Source organism: Strigops habroptila, chromosome 5 (genome assembly GCF_004027225.2).
Source record: "Strigops habroptila isolate Jane chromosome 5, bStrHab1.2.pri, whole genome shotgun sequence".
Classification (NCBI taxonomy): domain Eukaryota; kingdom Metazoa; phylum Chordata; class Aves; order Psittaciformes; family Psittacidae; genus Strigops; species Strigops habroptila.
Window position 1 is genome coordinate 4,014,788 of NC_044281.2, and position 24,553 is coordinate 4,039,340.

Below are 24,553 nucleotides of genomic sequence, written 5' to 3' on the forward strand. Positions count from 1 at the left end.
CATTTGGTGCTAAATGCTGCTAATTTGTGAATGAAAGCACAAGAAAATACACAAGGAAAAACGAAAGTTCTGTATCTCAGCTGACAGCTAAGCACAGTTGTCTATAGCCTAAAGGGTTACACTTTTCTCTCAGTGTGCACTAAGCAAGTAATGACTAGTCCTGAAAATTGCCAGACCCCTGCTGACTTTCGTCTACACTGCTCTCGGGCCAGGAGTGAATGAGAATAAAGCTCTGGGTGCTTCTCTGCTGGATCAGAACAAACATGCTAGTTAATTTTTAGCATATGTATTTCCATAACTGCCACAATTCAGAAAGGCTAACTCATTTTCTTTCAGGCTGCAGTATTACAGAACTTATGCTGTGAATAACTTGTCCTTAATCTTTGAAAACAGACACATATCAACACATAAGCTTTGAGGATGTTCCTCAACAGTCATACGGGAACAGTAACTGCATTTTTCCTCTTTCCTTTACCTATTTAGATTGTACATGACATAGGGAAGAATGTTATTTCCCCATCTCTCCAGTCCAAATCCAACACAGAACTTCCAGTAAGTGTTGGATCAGACACACCACATGTACGGAATATCTACTTGTGCAAACCCCAGCCACAAAGATCAGCTTTAATAAAACCTTAGCAGTTAAGTCAGGCCATCACTGCATTTCAGCAGCAGCAACAGCATTTAGAATGTGGTTTTGAATAGAATACCTACTGCCACCAAATGATACCTGAACAGTGAGCAAGTTTCAGGTCCAAGCAGGGAAAGATTCATTTTGGCCCATTCACTATGATCCACTTGCTTACGCTAGCAACACATTTGCAATTTGCCATAACATAAGATCCCTCCTCCCAATCCTTGTAAAAGGAGACTACCCAATTTATAGGTATTTGTCTGTTCAACCACTTGGGCACCTCTGCAAATCCACCTCTCTAGTTCTAGGCTTCTTTAGGCCTACGTTTGCTTCCCTGAAAACATCAGCAAAACTTGTCTCTACGTGATGAGCTGCACATTTTTTGAGATCAGTGTAGAATTCTGAAGCTGCTTTACACTACTCCAGATAACTGACTACGGAGAAGACATATTTGTCTAAAGGTCTGTATGTTCAGACTGTCTATTTTTTTAAGGAAAAAGTTAGCTTTTTCCTCTTTTCATCTTAAGCAGATGTAGCAGCATATATTTGAGGTAGAGTATTTTGGAAACCTATTCCTTCCATCTCCACTAAGAAGCATGCCCAGTAAGAAAGCTGAATTTAAATCAAGCCTGGCAGTGGCAGGAAACACCTTTCACAGAGAAACTAAATTGTATTCTTGACTTTCAAATAAAAAAGCACACAGAGCAGCAATAAAAGCTGTGCTCAAATGTAATGATAAATACTGCCAAAAATTCCCTATCACATCTAAAAGTTAGGGTTAGAAAAAGCGAAAGATAAAAATCACAGAGATTAGCATACTAATGGTTCCCAATCTGTATTTACAGATCTTATAAATCTGTTAATGGGTAACATTAAGTAGATAATGTGATGTTAATATAATGTGAAAATATTAAATGCTAAAAATTGCACTCTGAATCTGGGAGTGCATGCAATACATTAAAAGGGACAAAACTGTGAATTTAATGGATTAAAGCATTAAGGATTTGCAGTGTGACTGCCAGGAACAAGAAAAATGAGAACTCTCACACATACAAAGCAATCAGTGTCTTTAGGTCCAGAACAGCCTCCAGCGCATTCCCGGTGGCAGCAGTCGCTGACGTAGGGCCCGTAGCACCGTCCATCACACTGCTCTGCACACACTGTCTTCGTTACTAGGAGGAGGCAGGAAAAATGATCATGTCAGAATCAGAACTAAAACGAGAGCTCTTCAACTGCACACTGAGAAAAGGAACAAACCCAACAGTGTACTGAACAAAACCTCAAGTTTTAAGGCAGTTGTTTCAATGGTACTGGCCACTCATACCCACCTTCACAATACCCTCTTTAGGAAAATACATGTTGCTTGAGGACTGTGGAGGAAGGATTTTAAAGTGTTTGCTCTTACCCTTGGAAATTCACGTGGAATATTATTTTCAAAATAATAGTTTTTATAAACAGGATATGAAAAACAAGGCCCACAAAATAACATAAGAATCCACCAGTTCCATGTGAGTTTTCCCCCATGAAGAACAGCAACATTGAGTACATGAGTGAAATTCAGAGTGAGGCCAGAGATCTCAGATCCAAACACTGTTTGTGATGGCAACCAATTTGACAAGTAGGCAATGAGAGAACAGAACAGATTACAACCTGCAGATTGGAACACATTTGGAAACACCACTTACCTTTTTGAAATAACACAGTCCAGCCTTCATTCACAGGGCAACAACTATATTCTACCAACTGAAAAGCACAGTGATTGAAGTGGTACCACACTGCAGTACTTCAGGGATTAGTCTTGAGCAAAGAATGGTCAACAAGTGGAGCATCTTCCTCCCTTCACTCAGTTATAGCCTCTATCTTTATTTTACAGAAAAAGCAATTAATATTATCCACAGGACTACACCAGCCACCACTTACAGAATGCCAGGAAGCTCTGCTGTCAGCTGTCTTTTGATAAAAGCAGGGACATTACACTTCTGTAATTAACCTTTAACATATATTTTGTTAAAAGCATTTAATTACTCCTCTACGGAAAACACTTTTCAAGAAGCCAGAGAACACAAAATTCTGTCCAACTTTCTGCTCGACTCTACTATTTCATGTATCAGTAACTCCTTTATAAGTACTTTCCAATCCAAATTCCTTCCACTATTTGCCAGAAATACTTAGAGTAATGCCAAAGCTTCTTGATATACACAATATTTATTTAGGACATAAAAATGAAATAACTGAAGAGGCAAGTCATCATTTATAATCTATGGAATAAAGCGATGTACTTTTAGAGTAATTCCATCTTGCTGGTACCAGAGGCAAACCCCCAGTCAGAAAACACTTTCGTGCCTTATGCAATCTAATTTAAGAAATATGGGAAATGTCTGTAAATGCACTTGCTGTCAGCACTGCTAGAGAAACAGATTAAAAGGATTTGTTTATTTGAGCAACACTATTGATAAACATTAGGACAGAAAGATGAAACAGTGGCATATGTTAAGCAAAACACACATTGCAGTATGCTACCACCACACCGCAAGCTGATAGGCACAGAGTCTCATCTCATGAAAATGAAGACCTCATTTAGTCAGTGAGTGCATGTTGTTTTCTGCCAGTTCAGAAACTGGCCCATGGTACCTTGATGTGCCCTGGACCAGGCACTAACTGCTTCCATCTCAAAGAGATGCAAGACCCAGATTCATCCTGACTTGACAGAGGACCCTGGTTGCCAGCGTCCCCAACTTTGCCAGCAGTGGAGAGGCACAGAAAGAGAGGACGTTCATTTCGTTTTGCCCCACAACCCAAATCAAACTTAAACAGGGGAGATTTAGGTTAGACATTAGGCAGAAGTTCTTCCCTGTGAGGGTGCTGAGGCGCTGGCACAGGGCGCCCAGAGAAGCTGTGGCTGCCCCATCCCTGGCAGTGTTCAAGGCCAGGTTGGACACAGGGGCTTGGAGCAACCTGCTCTAGTGGAAGGTGTCCCTGCCCGTGGCAGGGGGTTGGGACTGGAGGAGCTTTAAGGTCCCTTCCAACACAAACCAGTCTGGGATTCTATGAAATCCTCTGGATTTAGTTGTGTCACTCCTCAGACAAGGAGCTGTCCCCCGAGCCAAGGGGGCAGAATCCACATGCTCTGCCCCCCTTTTGCACCACAACTGCTCATGACCACCCATACCTCATTTGTTAAAATGCCTGCTCCTCTTTCTGCCCCTCAGGCTGGTGCTACCGCTGCCATGCACTGCAACACTCCTGGGGGCAGCAGCGTGAGAGGGCACTAAAATGGCGGCCCCTCCCTCACAGCGTGTCAGTGCCCCCTTCAGAAGGTTCCGCAGGCAGAGGGTGCAGTGCCCACGTTCCACCTCCCCCATCACACCCTACAAAATTACCGTCCACCAGCAGCATATTTCTTTCTTTCTCTCTTTTTTGGTTTTTTTTGAGCCGAGGAGCTAAATTTCGGGTGGACACAATCAATGCTGTTACAACAAGAAAACAGGACATGATACCGCATCATGGCTGCTCACTGGCGGGATGCTGTTACAAAGCATTCCTTGCTGTAACTCCACAGCAATTTAACACTGCTTAAACCTGGGAAGCCTCGGTGTAAAGCACCTCTGTGTAGACAATGAGTACAAGCCACCTAATTAACTCAGTTCTAATTTCTTTACCTCAGCGTCAGCTGCTGCTGGGAGCTGGTCAAGATGTCCACCATCACCATATAACCATTGCTTCCCTGTGGAGGAGGTTTCCTGGCAGGCTTTTAGAAGGGCAAAGAGGCCAAGGACCAGCAGCATGTCCTGTACCATTGGCTGCCAGCGGCACCGGGAATCATCCACCACTGCTTTCCCAAAAAACAGCCATGAGGGGGTGAATCCCTGCCTCCAGAGGAGGAGAGACCTGCCTCTCCCATGCTTGGTGTCTCTGCCCATAAACCACACTGACCAGCCCCAGGCATATTCAGCAAAGGCATTGTCTTCCCATCAACTCACAAGCTACTACTTTCAGCGAGCAAGATCTGTATTTGCAGGATTACACACTTCTTTCAAGCTGAGCTGCAGATAATAACACTTCCCTAGGCTGCGCAGTTTAAACAGTGGTGGGGAACAAGCTCCAACAACAGCAATGGATTTAAGCAATTTACTGACATCTCTTCAGCAGTTTTCACACTATTAGGCTATGACAGTCTTCTCAATTAGTCACCTTCCTCTAGAGCCCCACAGTAAGGCTTGTGCAATGTATGTTACAGATATTGTAATTTCTGTTCTTAAAATTCCCTCAGAGACTACACCAATGTATGCCAGAGTATGTTTCCTTCTTTAAAACAGCAAAAGCATCGCCAGCAGCAAAACTGACCAGTGGGATATGGCCGCCTTTTCAGCACAGTACTTACAACAGCATACTCTGCTTATGATTATGTGCCAGCCTAATGAGGGCCTCTATCATACTGTTCAGGATAGGGAACATCTTGGGTTTTCCTCAAGACTAGGAAATTATAAAGAGGTTTGCAAAACTTACAATTACAGCAAAGGTTTGTCGCTGTTCTTCCCAGGTGTTTATTTTGCTTGCAACGCAAACAATGCCAACAGAAATGCCAACATTTCATGCTAGGAAAAGGCCACAATATACCATATTTATCTTCTGGTTCAGTGCATGTTGTATTTGCATTGTAACTGCTATTGAGGGTCCAGTTCTGAGAAGGGCCGATCAGGTATCTTAAGTGGCACCACACACTAAGACACTAGAAAAGCTCAGTGGGCTCTGAATGTTTTTAAGGGCTCATATTCAAGTGAGCAGTGAACGGTTTTCCGCAAAGCAAATCAAATCAAATCAAAAATACTGTGTATTTCTGGAAGACCCAAAACAATCTGATTGTTCAGATTCCAATAAACTCAACAGTTCAGGTTCCTGCAGTCATTATCATGGAGTAACCCTACAGAAAATGTACATAGACACACTGGTTTGAAAAGATAGCAAGCTTTTTAACAAGAAACTTTCCTCCAAATGCAATCAATTGATTTTATAGCTGTGACTCAGGATCTGAAAGAGTGAAATGTATAGGTAAGTATTACCCAAAATATAAAGCTATATGCTCAGACTGATGAATGTTGGTGAGTGGCTCCTAGATGGGGCACATGGCTTGAGAGTGCCAGATACTTGTTTCTTCACCCAACATAACTGCTGGTTGACAGCCGAGTCCCCAAGTTTCAAACCAGACTTTTTGGGGCTCAGCACAACCACCCACCCTGACACCTACTCTCCCTTTGTGGGATCCCAAGATATCTGACACAGAACTGTCACAGTCGGGGCCAGGACAGCAAAGGGCAGTGGCAGGCACCAAGGTCTTGAAGAATGCGCTGGGACAGGTTTCCGTGATATAGCAACAAGCTGTGTTGGGGACAGGGTGGAATGAGCACTTCTTATATGTGTGCAATTAATCAGTCTCCTTAATTCAAGATTAAGGGAAACAATAATGTCAGGGCACTATAAATCTATGATGGAAAAAATGGGAAGTAACTGAAATCAATGAAAAAGTCTTATGAACATGCACAGCTATTAGAGAAACACGAGGATTTTAATTAAAGATGTTGGCTCCAAGCAAAAACGTTGGGTTACCCTGATTGATCTAAGCTGCTGGTTCAGCTCTTTCTGTGTCCCCCACCAGGCTCCTGCTTGCCTTTCGCTGGTCTAATTGGGTACTTACTGCATCGGCACCTTCTTTTCTCAGCAACATCAGCTGCACAAAGACTGTATAAATACAATTATGCTCAGGCCAAACTCCTGTACACATACACAGTCACGGAGCATTTTACATTTGCTAAATATTTATGTCTCAAGTTCGATTTAAAGGCTTTTTGCCTTTTTTGCATTCCCTTGGATTTTTCTCTTTGGTTTCAGTTACATTCCTCTAGGACAAAGTGCATAATCTGCCATTTTAATAAAATAATGCATTCAATTTGTGAAAGTTTCAATTTCTTTTTGTACAAAAAGTGAAACCCCCCCCAAAACCAAAACTTAACAGACATCAACTGCAAAAATAGTAACAATGTAACTATAGATTTTCAAATTTGATTAGTAAGGTCCCAAAGCATTTGTTCTTTATTGTGGGTTTTTTTAAAAGTTATTTATGTTCTACTTCGTGGGTGCCCGATACTCTTCCAAAAATATTCTTTTTTAAAGCATTTTCGCATTAGCCTTTCCTGACACTGAAACAAAGAACACCACCTGGCTTTTAGATGTTCAATATGAATATTTACTAATATTTTAATCATAAAAGACGACCGGATTGTTAAGTGCAGAAAACAGTATGCTGAAATTACATCTTCTTTACCTCCTCACAGAACAGCTTATTTTACATTTCCTATTAATTGTCCTCTTAAATACATAAATTTTCTTGTCACATTAAGAGAGACATAAGGGCAGAGTTAGATGCGGGTGGTGTTTCAGATTGAGTTAGAAGTACAGAGAGATTGCTGGAAGGCAACACAAGAAGAAGGTAGGTAGATGATATTCATGAAAAAAACAGAAGGATTTGGATTTTTTTCCCATGCAATTTGAAATGAAAGACACGGATTAAGATCTTTCATTCTTTATCCTTTCTCAGGAAAATAATTTAAATCTTATCTTGGGAGGGGGGCTCATTAGAATATTTTGCTTCAGTGATTTGATAAAAAAATTACAATATTAAAATGCAGTCGTACCTCCAAGTTGTTTCTAGGAACAAAATAGTTTGACACTGGGATGTAGTACTGCTGAAGTGTTTTCCTACACGTTTGCAAGCCCTGCATCCCCATGGTGACTAGGTTAAGGTACAGAGTATGTTTGTGATACCAGTCATCCTATCTAAGAATAGCATTTGCAAGCTTGAAAGACAAGGATGATTTTTAAAGCCAGAAATGAAGGCAGAAAAAGCCTTCATAGCACCAGCTGCATTTTTATGTTTCGAGTCCCTACTCATATTCTTACTCTTTGCTTCAAATAGTTTGCAAAAAAACACATTTTGAGAAAGTGAAATGAAGAAATGCCCATTGCCACCCTAATATTCAGTTTTTTCCTTCAATCCTGCTGTTAACCCAAGGTGCAGCGAAGTCAGGGAGGCAAAGAGAAAGTAGATGATATAAAATTAATTCCTGCCCCTGACAATCAGAGGCCGCAGAGTGTGCTTGAAGGTAAAAGGCTGTAGAGTAGCTACTTCAATCAGAAATGCGTGATCTGTGTATCTCCGTGGAACTTAGATGCCATATGTCTTTCCATAGTTTATTATTTTAAATCCACAGTTGTGCCTTAGCCTGTCCCCACTATTTCGAATTGAGAGGTCAGTCACTGTGAAGAAAGAGATAGCTGTCACTCCTGGAGCAAACCTACCATGCAGCCCCGCTAAGCTTCTGACTTCACAACACTGCAGATAAGGTTTCTCTCTCTGGTATTACTACGTTAATCCACAAAATCAATTCACTCATCTGAGAGGAGTGTTTTGTAGAGGTTGAGACCATGGGAGCTGATCCTGCCATGTGGACTCCACACCAAGTCCAGCTGGACTTCCCAACTTTACACAAGGCTGGAGCCTCTGTTTGCTGGAGCCAAAGCCTGAACCAGGATCGTATCATCCGTGCATAACTGCCAAGGTTTTACAGTGCTCTTGGATAAGCTAACCCCATAAGGCCTGAATAAGTGTGCTCAAATTTGGATGAATTACCCAGGTTCTTAGAGTTACAGTTTTAACAGACAAACAGGCCTCTCATTAGGACAGAGAAAGAATCAGCATTAAATAATTGTAACCACGGTATAAAATAATTTGGTCAGCTAGGGTTTAAGTTCCTTTCCATAATCTGCTTCAGCACCTAACCTTGACATAAGGAGGCTTTCTGAGCACTGACTTCTTTGGGGCTTTCATAAAGACTGCCAGCAATGGAAGGAGACGTGCTAGCTTGATTCAGACAAAGAACATTCTGCTTAGCATCGCTGTACCTGGTTTCCTATATAGTTATTCCTACAACCTGTCCTAAAGCGTTTTTAATCACACCTGCAGATAAAGCTCAATATGAAACAGTAATATAAGAGCATGTTAACTTTAGCAGAGCTGTAGCTGTCATCAGTTTTGCCAGCAGTGTCAGCTGATGCTCCTGAAGAAAAAGCAGTGCCCGAGAGGGTGGCAGAGCCTCTGCAGGCATCCAGCTCTGTCTCCTCTTCCTCTTGCTCTGCCACAGACAGGAGGTCTGCCTGGATTTCCTGCTTGTACTCACTCATACAATGCTCATGCCAAGCTGTCTGCCATTTCTAATTGCCTCTTATCTCCTGCTCCAAGTAGTCAAAAAAAAAAAAAAAAGAATAGAAAGAAAGAAAGAAAAGGTTTCACTGTTCCTAGTATTTCCAACAAAAAAGGCAGATGACATTGGGCTATCATCACTTGAGAGAGTTACCTGGTGTGCTCGCTTCATAGCAGTTAATTTGTCACAATCCCTTCCTCCTATCTACAACTCAGCCAAGGAAACAAGCACAAGCTACAGCAGTGCTTTCTGGGGGAGATATCAGCAACCATTTCATTTCCTAGGAAGAGTGACTCCAGTAAACTCAACCAATTTCCACCCCACAAAATATCAAAGAAAGGAAATGTAATGGATAGCTCCATTCCCGTAAGGATGGGGGGGAAGGAAAGACTTGTAGGAAAAGACAACTCTCCGTTTTCTTCTCTTTTATATTTGCTAATATTGTGACTGCACTTGTAGCTCTTTAGTGCCTATCTGAAGGAGCTGAAAGCACACAAGGAAGAAACTCTCTCAGTATAATTATTTTTTATTCATTTTAATGCTTTCTAAATTCAAGAGGACAGACAGACATAGTCAACAACCCTTCACTTACTACTTCCTTGACAAAAATCCTATTATTCTCTTTTTCAGTACAACTCAAACACATTCTGAAGTTGTTATAAAGAGAACAATTCTGCAAGGTAACTAATACTCCCAGACTCCCACTGAAATTAACAGAGTATTTTGGCATTAGAAACTTTGCAGTGTCAGGATGTCATTAAAGATCTCCAAACCTGCCTTGTAGTTTTTTCTACGCCTGCAGTATTCATTTCAGCGTATTCCAAAAGAACCATCAATATTCTCAGGAGCCATGCTCCATGTTACCGCCAAGAAGTGAAAAGAAAAATCAGCTTAGCTTAAGCATTTTCAGAAAGCACAAGGGAGGAAAGAAAAACAAATTCACACGGGTGGAAAAAAAGCAGATCATCTGTTGGCAACAACATACAGAAGAATATGTCAAATACCAACCCAAATACGTTCTTTCACAATTAAAAAACCCCCATAGGATCCCTGGTACAGCCCTTTGGTTCTCAGAGTTTTGCATACTTACAGGTCTGGCAGTGATTCTCCGTGGGTCCCCAGCATCTGCCTGTGCAGGACTTGTGGCATCGACCACCTGCAGGACAGACACAACGAGAGACAGATTAGAAATGTGCCTTCCTTTTATTTCTTCAACATCCAGCAACTGCTGAAGACGAGAGTCCATCTTGTCTTTGGAGGGTTTTTATGCTCCATCAAGGTTGAAACCGTGCCTGCAAAAAAGGCCCATATAAATAGCTAGAATTGGTGTTATACATGTGTGAAAGAGGGTAGATTAAGACTAGATCTTAGGCAGAAGCTCTTCCCTGTGAGGGTGCTGAGGCGCTGGCACAGGGCGCCCAGAGAAGCTGTGGCTGCCCCATCCCTGGCAGTGTTCAAGGCCAGGTTGGACACAGGGGCTTGGAGCAACCTGCTCTAGTGGAAGGTGTTCCTGCCCGTGGCAGGGGGTTGGGACGGGATGAGCTTTAAGGTCCCTTCCAACACAAACCAGTCTGGGATTCTATGAAATATGGCTACTTATCTAAGTGCTTTACACCCTAGATACCTCTCTGCTATGTATAATGACTGAGATATTTTAAACAAAAAAAGATGAACAAGTTGGGAGGACTGAGAAAAAATTTCATCACCCAGTGCTATTACTATTGCTTTCTATGTCCCATGTAAGACCCACTCATTCCTCCACAGAAGAGATGTCAGTGCTAGAGAGGATGTCTGTCTGCCTGTCTATCTATCTATCTCATGCTAAATTTCATCTGAGCAATGGGGTGATACATTCAATGCATTTGACAAAAAGCCACCATTCTCCCCTAAAAGCTTTTCATGTCCAGTATCATGGCAAAGGTAACGTGCCCAGTTCGATCACTTAACCTCAGCAACAGCTAAGCTCACAGGACCTTTCCTTTTCTGGCTGTTTCTTTAGGTGCATGGAGTTGTGCTTCTGAAGGAACCTCATGTTCCTTCAGAACCTAGAGATGATGCTCTACATTGTCTTTGCATGTGCTGACAGGCTTAGTCCCTTGAGAAAAGGAACTATAGGTGCTTTCATTGTAAAACACAGATAGAGGAGGAAGGGTTAGCAATGGTAGCTTTTATTAACTACCTAGTAATTAGTGACTGAAACACAGGTGGACTGAAGGAGTTAAGTTCACATCTTCCATTTCATGACTAAATGCTGACCACTGTGCACGGAAACCGAAAGCAGGCGGAACAAGTGGCACATTCTTATGGAACTTGGACAGTTCCATGCAAGTCCCAACTGTGAGTGAATGGAGACCCCATTCTGCAGCTCACTCAGACACAGCCAGAGCTCAGTCACACTCCTGCTCATAGTGATTCTCCCTCCTGAGTGTCAGATACTCCTGGAGCACACAGGGAGAGCATATCTTGCTGCACGCTGAGCCCCAGCTCCTAAAACCCAGGGGTGGCAGTGCCTGAGGTGTGGGCAGCCAAGCCTTTTACACCCAGCCATACCTGAAGGGATGAACTGAGAAGCCCAACATAAGCATTGTTGAAGACTATGCACAGTCCTTATCACTGCTCTTTGTGACCATAGGAACCTAACTTCACTGTTGATTAAGCTTTTGTTCATCACTGAATGCTGCTGAGATTCTATTAAGCAAATTTCCCCTTTGAACCTGATCCAGAAGCTCACCTTTCAATCCTGTATTAACAGCAGCTGCTGTTAACACTGCTCCATTACACTAAATCAAATACTTCCCACATGCTCTGATGGGAGATAGCACTGGAGAACGTGCAAGACGTCTCCCAGCTAAGGTTGGATCACCCCAAAAGAAAGCAGTGTGCTTATAGCTGTGAGATGTTCCACAGCTGAGCAAACCCACTGTGATAGTCTTCCAATTCAGACTTTCTGTCATGACTTTTCAAAGCCAGCATTCTTCCCTCAGCACTTGTGCAGCAGTCGTGGTGCTACTGATGATGTTGTATGGTAATTACCACACTGTATGCCAACTACCTTGTTAAAACTACCAGCTCCTCGCTGCATTCATGTTCATTTAAAGCAATTATACTTGGGAAGTGTTGTTGCTGACATCACCAGCACATAATTTGCTGTCACATTCTGCCATCTGTTTGTTTAGATCACAAATGTACTATAACTACATAATGCAAACTCATTCTGGCTGACAGGGAGGGGACTCCATCTGGCATGAATAATGCAACTTTAATCAGTAATAACGATTATTATGATTATTAAGAGACTACTGGAACCTGCACAGAAAGCAAATACATCCATATTGATTTAGAAGAATGGAAGTTTAAAGACAAGGTGAGGTAAACAGCAAATTAAAGGAAGAATTTTAACAGAGGAGGCTCGAGAAGATACAGTTTGTTTGTTGATTTTGGTGCTCACTCAACTGAATAAAAATGATCCCTAGGAAGTGGGTTTTATAAACTGACTACCCTGACCAAGAGAAGTGGGAAGGAGAAAGATATGGTCCTGGATGCTCATTCAGATAAGCTTTTAGCCACTTGCTTTGCTTGGTCCTCGCCTGAGCTGGAGCATCCCTGCTGGGGGTAGACTGGGAAGAACTGCATCTCATGGACCACAAAGCCTCCTCTTTCAAGACTCTATTTTATGCCTGATCCTTCCTTGTCAGTCAAATCTCATGCCCATCTCACTGAAGGAGTCTGGAGTTTAGGGAGAAAGCCAGAAGTCTGGCAGCTAGACGCAGTATGAAGCACTGCGCAGATCACTCGTAACCACATATTCCTGAGGAAGAATAAGGCAGCAGTTTGGTTGCTTCTTCCCCTTTCTGGATTCTAACCCCTTCCAAAACATAATGTATGCACTAAGCTATCCACTGCAATATGTGCAGTGAGGTAACATAGAAGAAACTTCAAGCATCCCTCCAAGGGCTCTCTAACCAGAGAATCCACCCACACTTCTGCAGAAGCCACACTTAAAATACAAATCTTCATATTTGAAACTCCCAGGTGCTGATCTTTGTTATGCAACCAAAAATGTATTCAACCACCTCGATTCCTCCTGGAAACAACAGCGATCCAGCATCTTCGACAACCAGTTTACGAGTTGTTTTTTCACTTGCCTGCCTGCTTCCTGGTACATGACTTTGTTTGGCAGGGTCAGAAGATCATTTGCATTTAAATAGAGATATTTAACAGTGAGGCAAGAAAAGGCTGCCAGTCCCCTTTTTTCTCATTGGGAACTCCAAGTGTCTTTTTCATTGTTTTCAGTTTTCTCAGCGGCACAGAAACAACAAGTGCATGTAGGCAGCACACCTCTGAATTGCATTGCTACATGTCCTTTTGAAGGTCAAATATGCTGAGAATTCAATCCAAACCACAAACTCCCTCCACATAGTGTGTCTGCATTGGTTTGGTTGTTTAAAGAGAAAAATAACTTTCTTTGCTCTCAGGATGAACTGGTCCAGATTCTGCCCTCACATAACTCGGTATTTCACCTGGTTTCCCCACTGTAACAAGGACTGATCGCTACACATCAAAGATGAGCTCTGTAAATCTAACACAAAACCAGTCCCACAGAAGTCAACAGAAGTAGTCAGGAGAATAGGGAGCATTCATGCAAGGTCTCACGATTAGATTTGCATGTCAGGCTTAAATGATAATAAATCTATTGGCCCCAAGACTGACAAGTAATTCTACTGCTTCTCACAGAGCTTTCTGTATGCATTTGAGTTTTCTCACTTTCACCCTTCTGATTCTCTCCCCCATGCCACTGGGGGGCAGCGAGAGGCTGTGTGGGGCTGAGCTGCTGGCTGGGGTTAAACCACGACATCTCTGAGCCAGGGAAAGTCACCAGCAGAAAATGTTTGCTCTCCAGCTCGGGAAAGACCAAGGTTACTTCATCCTTGTGCTTTCCCGAGAATTGAAAAGGGCTTTCCTTTGGCTCCAGACTGACTTTATTATTTCAGGAACAGTAAAACCACAAAGGATTAAGTTACTGACAAGACAAGAAAAATGAAGTCCTCCTTCTTAGCTCTCAGCTCAGTATAGTACAGAGAAGAAACACTGCTTTTTCTCCAGCAGCTATGCCAGCTGCCTCAAGCAGACCTCCCTTGGTGGGAGAAGGAAAGCAGAAATAAGACAAGAAATGGTCTCATTTTGCACAAAGTTTGCATTTACAGATGGTTTCTATCAGGTTAATAAATCATTAGTAAATGTTAGCATATCTGCAACACACTGATACTGAAGTGTGAGTAAACACAGACAAAGCAGCTCTGATGGTTCCAAGAAACAGTTATAAGCTGCCTCTTTACTTTTTACTTATCTAACGGTCTAAAATAATTGATTAACCACCAAAACACCTATACATCACTTATTAGTTTCCATAAGCTACTTATAAACTCATGCTTCACCCTAAATAATCCACTCCCGCAAGAATGCTAGAGATGTCATCTAGATGCTTCCAGACATAACTAGCCCTAAGGACCAAGAAGTTCCAGCTATACTGTGTGGCAAGAATCCCAGTCTCTTCTTTCCATTGCTCAGATGGGACAGGTTTAAATACACTTGTATGTTATTTTCTTAGGCAGCTAAAACTCCTTAGTTTTATGCATGAAGAGATAACAAAATCAAAATATAATTCAAACACGGCAGCACAGCATTAACAAGAATTAAAGATACTATTGTTGTGATGGATTGTTCTGCCTTTATCAGGCTGTAATGCCTTCTGTGTCCTTGTCTGACTATTCCTACTGTCACACATTCATTCATTCATTCACACTTCTTTGTTAAATAAAAATAATTGTGAATCTTCTACCAGCCCTGTGCTAGCCTTCAGATCTCTGTTAGTGATTTGAAACTTAATTACCTAACAGAAACTCACACTTCTCAGGATTTCCCTTCTTTATGGCAGGAGAGACATATGTCATAAGAGAAAGTAAAACCTTCTGTAGCAGAAGAAATTATCTCATAGAAAAACCTAGTGCCCATTTTCTCTTCCTCTCTGTAGAAGCGTTACGGGATACAGAAAGCTAAGGGTCAATTCCTCTACTGCTTTCCAACTATGTTGCTTTCACTGATGTCAGATGAGTTCACCTTAGGATGTATCACCAAATAGCTTTCCAACATGGAATTAGTCCCATAAAATTCAGCTTTTTCTTTAACAAGCTGTACCTGCACTGATACAGTTACTTTTATTGTGGTAAATGGCAGCTCTTCAGCTGACCTTTCTGTCTCATATCTGTATTGTTGCTCTACCCTGCAAGTCTCCATGCCCAATAGAAGTACCCTGCACAAATATTAACAGGATCCTTTTATACTGAAAACTCACATTGTGTTCTTCAGTGATGAATACTTACCCTACGAAAAAGCACAGCACCTTTTGTGGATGCCAGCACCATCCGTAAGTCCAAGTTTTCTAGCGCCCACCCTCTCCAGGTGTGTGCATCTGGAGCTCTGGGGCTCAGGGACAGTGAAAGCAAACTCCCTCTAACAATCGTGTCCAATAGGGATTTCCAACTTTGCACTTCAACGCCTCGATCTTCCCCTGATCTTCCTCAGCAGATAAGAAGAGACACACACACACAACTGCAGAGGGACTCAGGCACAGGCAGCTGAAAAGAAACTGGCATGGGAAATAGGCCTGAGAAATGAAAACAATCCAAGAGATATGCCCTGAAAGACAGGCGTGGAAAGAGATACGGGTGCAGTGTGAGGGAGAGGGAACAGAGATAAAACTGAACCAGCACTGCAGAAAACAAAAACTGAATACCAAAGGGAGAGGCATTTTCTTGAGTAATGTGGGATGGAGACAACCCCCACGTGTGTGCAGGGACCAGAGATCTCTTGAAAACTGTGAAATTACAGCGTATCACCAGATACGCTGGTGGCAGACAGTTCTGATTTTAAGAGAGATTGGCCACCAGAGGTAAAGGAATAAACGGGAAGTCAAGAAGAGCGTGTCAGCAGCACCGAATGAGCTCAGGCCAGTAGATTCGTATCTATTGCTGACAGCTCTGAGCCGATAGGAAGCTCACTGTAACGTTACTTCAGCTGCTACAGAAAAATGTCTTCAGGCCACAGTAATGACTACAGAAAGGGACCTGAGGGGAGTAATGAAGACACTGGTTATTTTTCTCTGCCTGGAACAGACAGCACTGGTAAGGCTCTATGACTCGATGCATTAATTGGGGGTTTAGTCATCCACACAATATAAAAACCTTCACGTATGACATAGTCTAAAACTTTACACTGATTAAGCAATTAAGAGCTATTAATTATCACTGCTTATAGCTGTTAGCACAGTGCAACGTAAGTGAATTCCCCCCACTGCGATGGTGAATTAGTTCCAATCAGCATCAAATGCCTTTCTGAACATACACACAGGGATCCAGAGCAAAGGGGGGGATACAGCCAGAAGGCTACAAGGATAGGCCAAGTCATACCTGCTGCTTGGCAGGCTCATTGCGAACAAGAAGCCCTCAGGAATCTTTCTTGTAATCATTATTGTTAAAAGAAATACATTCCCTCCCAGTAAGTCATATACAACTGCCCATCCTCACACACCTCTGTTCCTGAACAGCAGAGCTGCTCAGTCCCTGTCTAACAGGGCTTCAAGCAGAACATCCTGCCCCTTGCCCTGCCTGGGTGGCTCTTGGGTGAGGAGCTGGATGACTCCCGGTGTCACATCCAATCCACAAGTTTCAGGTAGTCCTGCAAGGAATAGGGAGTTGGACTCAATGATCCTTATGGGTCCCTTCCAACTTGAGGTGTTCTATGATTCTGTAGGAACCATCCTCAAAGCACACAGATCACAACTCTAGACCCCTTCAAAATACAGGGATAGCTCTTATTTTCCCTTTCCTCTGGGCAGAAGGAGAGAGAGATGTTAACACTCAACTAGGATGTAGGGTTATGCATCCTGCTTTCTCCTTTGCTTACTATGATGGAGACTCTTGCCTCCCAGGATAGCAAGCCAAGCAATGGTCTACAGGCTGTTTTCTGGAATGAGAGAGCTCAGATCAGGCAGTCATCCCTTCCCTTGACACAGGGAGCTCACTGGCCCTGAAGAGAGAGAGCTGGCTACACGAATGCATGTATCCAGCATACAATGAATGCATGGATTCATTCTTAGTTACTTGCCCTACTACTCAGTGCTTATAAAACACTGCAGAAGAGGTACATCTAAGTATCAGTCCATGCCCCTAGGACTATTCCTGTATCTTATCTGATGATTACTTAATATTCAGAATTTGAACAGGAGCAGAGAGGACCCCAACTCAGCCTAACCTGAGGCAGTTTCCACTGGGAGGTAGGAGACCCAAGGTACAGATTTGAATGCCTTCAGCAGGCAAGGTGGGAAGCTAAACCCTGCTCCTCCACATCCTGGGCAACTCCTAAGCTGCTAATGCGTTTCATAAAAGGAGACAAAAGTCCTTTTCATTGAGGAAATCTGAGTGTGAGCAGAAGACACATCTGTGAAGGGAAGGCAGCAGGTGAGTAGGCACTGCAGCTTCCCAGCAGACAGAGACCAGAAAAAGCCAACATCTTCTATGCCTTTATATTCGTTTCAGCGTTCCCCCCCGTTTGCTTCTGGCAGGTACTATTTTAATGGGCTCCCTCCTCTACATGGGGGCATCCAGAAGTGCATGAATTTCACATCTAAGCAGCAGCCACTGTGATACCTAACACTGGGACACCCCTCCTTGCCCTAGGATATTGCCCGTCAGCTCTTTTTATTCTGGCTCACAGCAGTTGGTGTTTCTGTTTGTGCTGTGACAACACATGAAATCAAAACCCACCAACAAGCCGAGCAGCAGTGACTCCTACCAAACACAGCAATCAGATGTGCACCCATATCAGTGCCTGTAAGAAATGTTAGGCCAGGTATCTATCCTTAGGTGCAGCAGCAGACTTACCGCGCTATGTGTAATGTTGGCTGAGAACGAAGGATGCAGATATAAGGTTTCTTTTTTGGATACAATGTGTAACACTGGGTGAGAAATCTCTCCACTGCTAGAGGAGATTTTCAAAGGAAGTAGTAATTTCAAGTGAATTTTACTTTTTCTTGCTGCCAGGTACTGTTCCTAGGGTCTGGCTGGGTGCTGTTGGGTGTGCTCGTGTTTTAACCAACTTTTGACTCAATTAGATGGAAATACTAGAAAGGAACTCCTCATCCCCATGAGATCTGGAGTTCAGTTTTAGACAACCTTTGGATAAGTATCAGAATATGCTTACTCAAATGCAATTGCTTATTCAAAATGTATCTCTGGCTACTTGAAACAAAACTGATTATTACAGAACAATACTTGGATGATAGAAGCCCTTTCTCTGTTGGAAAACAATGCTTGGGCATATACTCTGATATTTAGATTTGGCGATTGCTATACACAAATATTCAATGAAAATAATCATACAAACAAATTTCAGGCTGCAATTTCCTGGCTAATCTTTGGCTGTCAGAGATCTGCACAGAGGTGATGCTGTGGACATCATGCAGGCATAATACGATGAGTTTGGTATGAAGTTTTCTTTTTTCATGTAGCAATTTGTATAAAACCACTTGAAAACCCTGCACTACATATCTTACTCTGTAAATATTCCCAACACTTCCTCTATCTCAGAACACTTCACTGATGATGGCTTTTATGAGTTTTTGAAAGTAAATTACAAGTTCCTACAAAAGGACCAGAAAGAAGGTTTTGAGATGTGAAAGCTCCTTTGAATGCTAGCCTGAGGAGATCCTACACACAGGGACAGAAAGAGTGAGGGACTGCAGGAGCATAAAATACATTCTTTTTTGCTTTGCTACTTCCTTGTCTGTTGCTTAGGAGACAGAAACCTTCCTTCTAGTCACTCAGCTTCATTTGGCACCACAGCACTGTCCTCTTCCCTGCAGGAGGTGTGAAGGGATCAGAGAGAAGCTCTGGGTTTGAGCAGAGCAGTGGCAAAAGCTCTTTAGGCTGTCCACAAAAGCAGAACAGGAACTTTAGTGACAGTTCTGAGAACTTCTGCCAAAACAGGCACGTGTAACAAACTCCTGACACAAATGCAGGTGTGACAGCAATAAAAGCTAAAAGGGGAGGGTTTATGTTTTACAAGCAGCAGAACAGACTGTTGGGAGAAGCCCATCACGGTGCGGGCTGGTGAGTCCCAACACTGCACCCACCCGCTGCCACCAAGCGATCCACCTCCCCTCGTGCTCTGCACAGCAGCACCAAGCAAGCCCACTCTGAGCTGGTGGCTGGGCTGTGCATCTTGCAGATCGAAGAGACGACTTCAAAAGGGTGGGAGGGAGGCCCACAGCAGCTTCAAGAACCACTAGATGCAGTTAAGCAGCTGATTTCACCGTTTCTTCCTCTTTCCCTAAGCAGCTCTTCAAAGGCAGGTAGCTGGAGCAGCTGGAGCTTGCTGGGAAAGACCAGTTCCACCCAGCCACTCACTACAGATCTGCCAACTACCATTCCATGAGCCTATTTTAAATATTTGGAGTATTTGGGGTTTATTTCCCACTTTGAAGAAACACTGGTGTTTGTAATAAAGCAAGGTGCTTGTAATGGACAGGGATGCTTTCACTTCAACTGGAAGTCTCTCCCTTGTGCAATATCCTGCTTAAACATCAACCTGCTTATAAACCAGGTGGTATACAGTAATGTTTTATACACACACAGGTTGCCATTAAAAGATAAGCATTTACTAACAGTTATCACACATGTGGAGCACTACTTAAATTCTGCAGCCACAGAACTAGCATCACTTTGTGATATTACACAGCAGCACAGTGACCTGTGCCACACAGTGGGTGACTTTGACCCTGCAATTGCTGTAGGAAGGAAGGAAGTTCCTCAGTAAAACAGGTCAGCACTTTGGCAGGGGGTTTTCTTTTGAAAACTACACTTTCCACCACAAAGAGATGCCCATGTCAGAGGTTCTTCAGAAGCTGCTAATGCTGGCTTTTGCAGTGCCCTGCTTTCTATGTCCATGCCTCCTCAAGATCCCTGGCTTTGTAGCAGTTCCCTTGCTAGATCCCTGGATCTGGCAGCCCAAGGACTTCTGTCCCTCACGGCATTCTTTATTCATATTAGCTATGTATACCTGTGGTTGTTACTTACTTTTTATTCAGTGAACTCAATTGTTAGAGGCTTTGTATTTCCATTAAATGCCACGTCTGCCTGCCTTTCAGAGCTGTTCCAAGGGCATTCCACAATTGACAAATCCCTTCTGAAAACACTGGCTGAAGGTATTTATTAGGAAACTAAACTGATTCCCTTTATTTAAAACATACTGTTCCGGGTTGAAGAGAAACATTACAGGCAACTTCAAGCACTTCAGCTTGCGTTACTAATGCAAAACAAGTTCATTATGTCACGGGATTTCATGTATTCCTCCATCTTCAGTTACATATGCTTGGCAAAAACTACTCTTTCAAATCAACTTCTTTTGTTATTATATTCGTCTTTTTATTCCAGGTAAATAAATAGATTCTTTTCTGACTAGAGATTCCTTAACAGTAGGAAAAGCAATCTCCACATATGCTGAACGTGGCTGTGGGACTTTCTGGCTGTCTATATTACACTCTGATATAAGTTATCTTTCCAACTGAGATATCCATGAAACTGTAACTGCTGCGAAGACGAATGCTGCAAACCCTTGAAGTGTGTTGCACATGGCAGCAGCTTTCACAAAGCCGGTTAGGTATTTGTGGCTTTTTATCATAAAGAACAGCTTCTCCTCCTGGCTTTGCCATGGTGACACTGGTGGCAGGGAACACATTCTGTACGGAGACCACCTGCCTGTAGAGGCCCCACTCACCGGTCTCCAAACATACCTTTAAAATGTTAATTGAACTTCAAGTAATAACCTCAATGAAAGGTTATAATTTAACAAACTCTGCAATAACAAATGTCTTCAGGGTATGCTTTCTGGAATGCCATTTTCTCCGTAGGTTGTTTCCAACTGAGATGTACACTAGCAATGATACACTAGCTATTCTGAGAGCTGGCTTTAAGCGTGAATTAATCACTGCCCTCTTTTCTTTTCACTAGCATACATAAATACATTGCTGTTACTCTGGCCTTCAGTAGAGCAAAATCCTGGTGCTTTGAAAAAGCACGTTATCTTGCAGGAATAACTCTCTTAGTAGTGAGGGCTGGGCGTTGATTTACACATATTCACTATTTACATAGATTTGTCTCCCATTACAGGAGCATCCGCTGGTCCAAAGGAAAGCTTTCCTTGTACTTGTATTTCCCCTGTGTTCAGCTCTCCTGAATCTTTACTACCCGATGGCATGTTTCCACCAAAGGGAAAGGACTCCATCCTCCCTCCACTCTGACGTGAGACTCCCCGCTGCCCAGTGTGGCTTCCCAACGGTAGCAGGAGTGTTTTGGATGAGCCAGCTGGAAACACTGATGTACACATGGGCAGCATTTTAAACAATTTAGCCACAGCATAACTGAAAACTGGTGGAAGGTTGAGACTTTTGGGAGTGACTGCAAAGATCTGAGGAACCTCTATTCTTCAGAGCTGTCACATAATCACTTCAGAATTAAATACCCACCGGTTTGACCCAAGTATAAATTTCAGATAAGTCACTGTGTAAAAATGATCCTTTTCTAATACTGTGACTCCTGGTCCAAAAAATGAGTTCCTGTGCTCTGTGAAGAATTACAAGGTCACTACTGAACATTAAATTAACAGGCTGGCGAGCATCAGACTCCAGTCTGTAGCTCCAACAAATGGCCTTGCACAAATTCACCTTCATCCCCTGCCAACAGCTCCAAACACAGCCTGTTAACACCCAGTGGAGAACAAAACTTATCATTTACACAAAATTCCATGCAAATATCAACTTATGCTTTTTGTGAAGCACACTACAAGAACATGCTCTGTATGCTGAAAGGGATGTACATGTATCCATGTAGCGGATTTTGTCCTATACCGATTTAAAACGTGTAAGGAACTTTCGGCCTTAAACTAGTCTGACATAAAGAGGCATTGCTACTAAAGTAAGTTTCCACCAAATTGTTCCTATTTCTGTAACATTTTAAAGAAGGATCTTTCTAGAAACTGCATTACTCCTTTTGCTAGTGTGCGGAAAACTTGCAGTAGAACAGCCCAGCAAACTCTCAGCTATGTGAGCTGATGGGGTAGCAGGTTAGCCTAAATAAAACAACTCACAAAGACAGTGTAAATGAGAACACTAAGGGAAAAAAATGATTCACATCAACCAAATACATACAGAGATAAGCATGTCAAACTGAGGTATAGCGCTTCCAAACACATCTGCACCCAGGTAAGGTCAATCACAACCTGGATTGTGCACACCAGGAGAACCCAGAGCTGACTTCTTAAGCAACTGTGCAGCTGTCTAGTCCATGTTCAGTTCCCTAAATTACAAAGCAATGCACTGGCTCAATGGTAAACTTCTAATTAGATTTGTCTCTATGTTTCAATATTAATAAAACACATGAAAAATGCATTAAGAGCCAGCTAACTGGGGGCTCTGTAAAAGTAGCTGTAAATGAGCAATTACAATACAATTGGGGTGCAGTTCCCCAGGAATCATCACAGGACTGATGCTTTTTAGTATTCCAGCTAAAGGTTTAGGAATTATTAAACAATCCCAAGCAATAAAAGATAGAGATGACAGGAAGGCTGTAATCCCAGCAAATTACAGTGAAGAGCAGCCAGTGCTGGGGAGTGAGCCAGGTTGGCAGGTAAGCTGGAGTCACTCACACCAAATGTCCTTTATACAGCCAAACAGAAGATTGCATGCTTTGGAATAAAGCATAGAGACTACATTTTCTGGAAAACAGGGAGTCTCTAAAACACACAGATGTCAGAACTGCTGAAAACCATCTTCCTGATGTGAAGCTGAAACACAAAGGATACAATTTTTACTCCTATAGGATATTGGTTATATCAGTAAACCACTACACACACTTTGGTTTCTATCTCCTAACAGCACATTGGAAAATACAGATATTTTACATTGATGAGCAACTAAAATTATTCTGGGGCTGGAAAGAAATTCCTCGCTGTGAGAGATGTGAGACCCTCTATCTGTTTAGCTTATGAGAGTAAGATCAGGAGGGGAGCTGATTGCATGGTACGTGTCATTTCGACAGGGAGAAAATGCTGGCTATGAGGAGCTCTTTGAGCTACCTGGAGAAGGTGTAAGAAGCAACATCTGCAATTTAAACCTGTTCAAATTAGAAATAAAGGCAGCTAGAATTATGTGTTCTAATACTGGGGAACTAATCAGCTTCTTGAGGGAAGGCTGCACATCTGCAAAGCTTCAGACCAGTGCCAGGAGAGCATTCAGAGGACCAGAGCCCCGTGCTCAGCCATCTAGTGGCTGCGGGAGCTCCAGCCACACCAGGACTGGGGCTGCTTCTGAAACTCAGATCCAGGTTGGAAGATAGGCTGTGGTTAGGAAAGTTACTGAGCTCAGTGTCAGGCGAGACGATGATGCTTCAGAGCCTCTGCATACAGGAAGGCAGAGCTAATGATGTTTCAAAGCTTCCTTCGCCCTTGAAAAAGTCTATGAATCAATAGGTAAAAAAGAACGAAGACATTTTAAAGCAGTGTTTCCCCTGAATACATCATGGGATTTACTGAATCCCAGGCACACAGCTGAAGACTAAGCCTTTTCTTCCTATGCACCATGTAACAATGCAGAAGTACTTCTGCACAGCTCAGAACATGGGTGTTTTTACATTACCGGGTGCAATCTGATACAAAGCAATGGCAGAGGAGTACTATGTTATGAATAGCAAGTAACTGAAGTTGTTCTGCTTGAAAAAGGCCTTGCCAAAAATTCCAGCTTTTTTCACAGCTGACAGGGGCTCAGTCGAAAAGCCAGATCAAGGCAAGGGAGATTTTTCCACCAATCTCACTGCACTTCAGAGTCTGAGCAGAAATTTCAGTTCAGGGGAACACTTTAAAATGGGCTTAATTTTCAGAGGCTTTAGTTTTCCCAACTCTGGGCACAGGCCAACAAGCAGTCCTGCATCAAGGATGCAGATCCAAGAAGTTGGGTTTTCACTGGTCTTTCCCTAAAGCTGGTCAGAGAGGAGCTGTCTAACAAGTTAGAGGCATTTTAGGCAAGTAGTCTAATCCTTATTTCCTGCTTTATTTCTTGCACCATCACTGGAACTGCACCTTAAGTTTCTAGCTCTGAAGGGGAGAGCTCCAGCTCTTCAGTCATTAAGGGACTAAATCCAACAAGTGGATGTGGTACCAGGGGAATATGTTCTTGCAAAGCATGGCTTTAGCATGCTTGGCCAACGTTGTAAGTCATGGCTTATTTTTGGAAGGAGAGAAAACTGATTTTCAGCGCTGCAGAAACAAATTCAGTAACATATACCTAAAGGGAAAATTGTGCTCTGTAGACAGTTAAGCACTTTTGAGATTCCCACTGCAAGGTGCCCAGCTTAAAAAGCCCAGGCCGATAGTGCTGATTTTGGGTAAATGGAAGAGAAGGCTGTTCTCAAATTACAATGAATATTAAAAGCTTCAGCTACAAGATATCAATATGGGAAGACTCTGCAAACAGTAGATATTAGTAGTATTGCAGCCAGGCACACAGGTATCTGTCCTTGGAGAGCTGAGGTACGCGTGGTCCCTCGTACAACGTTTG

General features: G+C 42.7%; 1 protein-coding gene across 1 annotated transcript in view; it reads right to left on the reverse strand.

The window, feature by feature from the left end:
* Positions 1–24,553, reverse strand: part of ERBB4 (erb-b2 receptor tyrosine kinase 4) — a 616,088-nt gene that overhangs the window by 181,694 nt on the left and 409,841 nt on the right. The window contains exons 5-6 of the mRNA XM_030487261.1: positions 9,980–10,045; positions 1,688–1,806 (exon numbers count right to left, since the gene is read on the reverse strand). Coding sequence (XP_030343121.1) covers positions 1,688–1,806; positions 9,980–10,045 — 185 coding nt within the window. The remainder of the gene's footprint in view (positions 1–1,687; positions 1,807–9,979; positions 10,046–24,553) is intronic.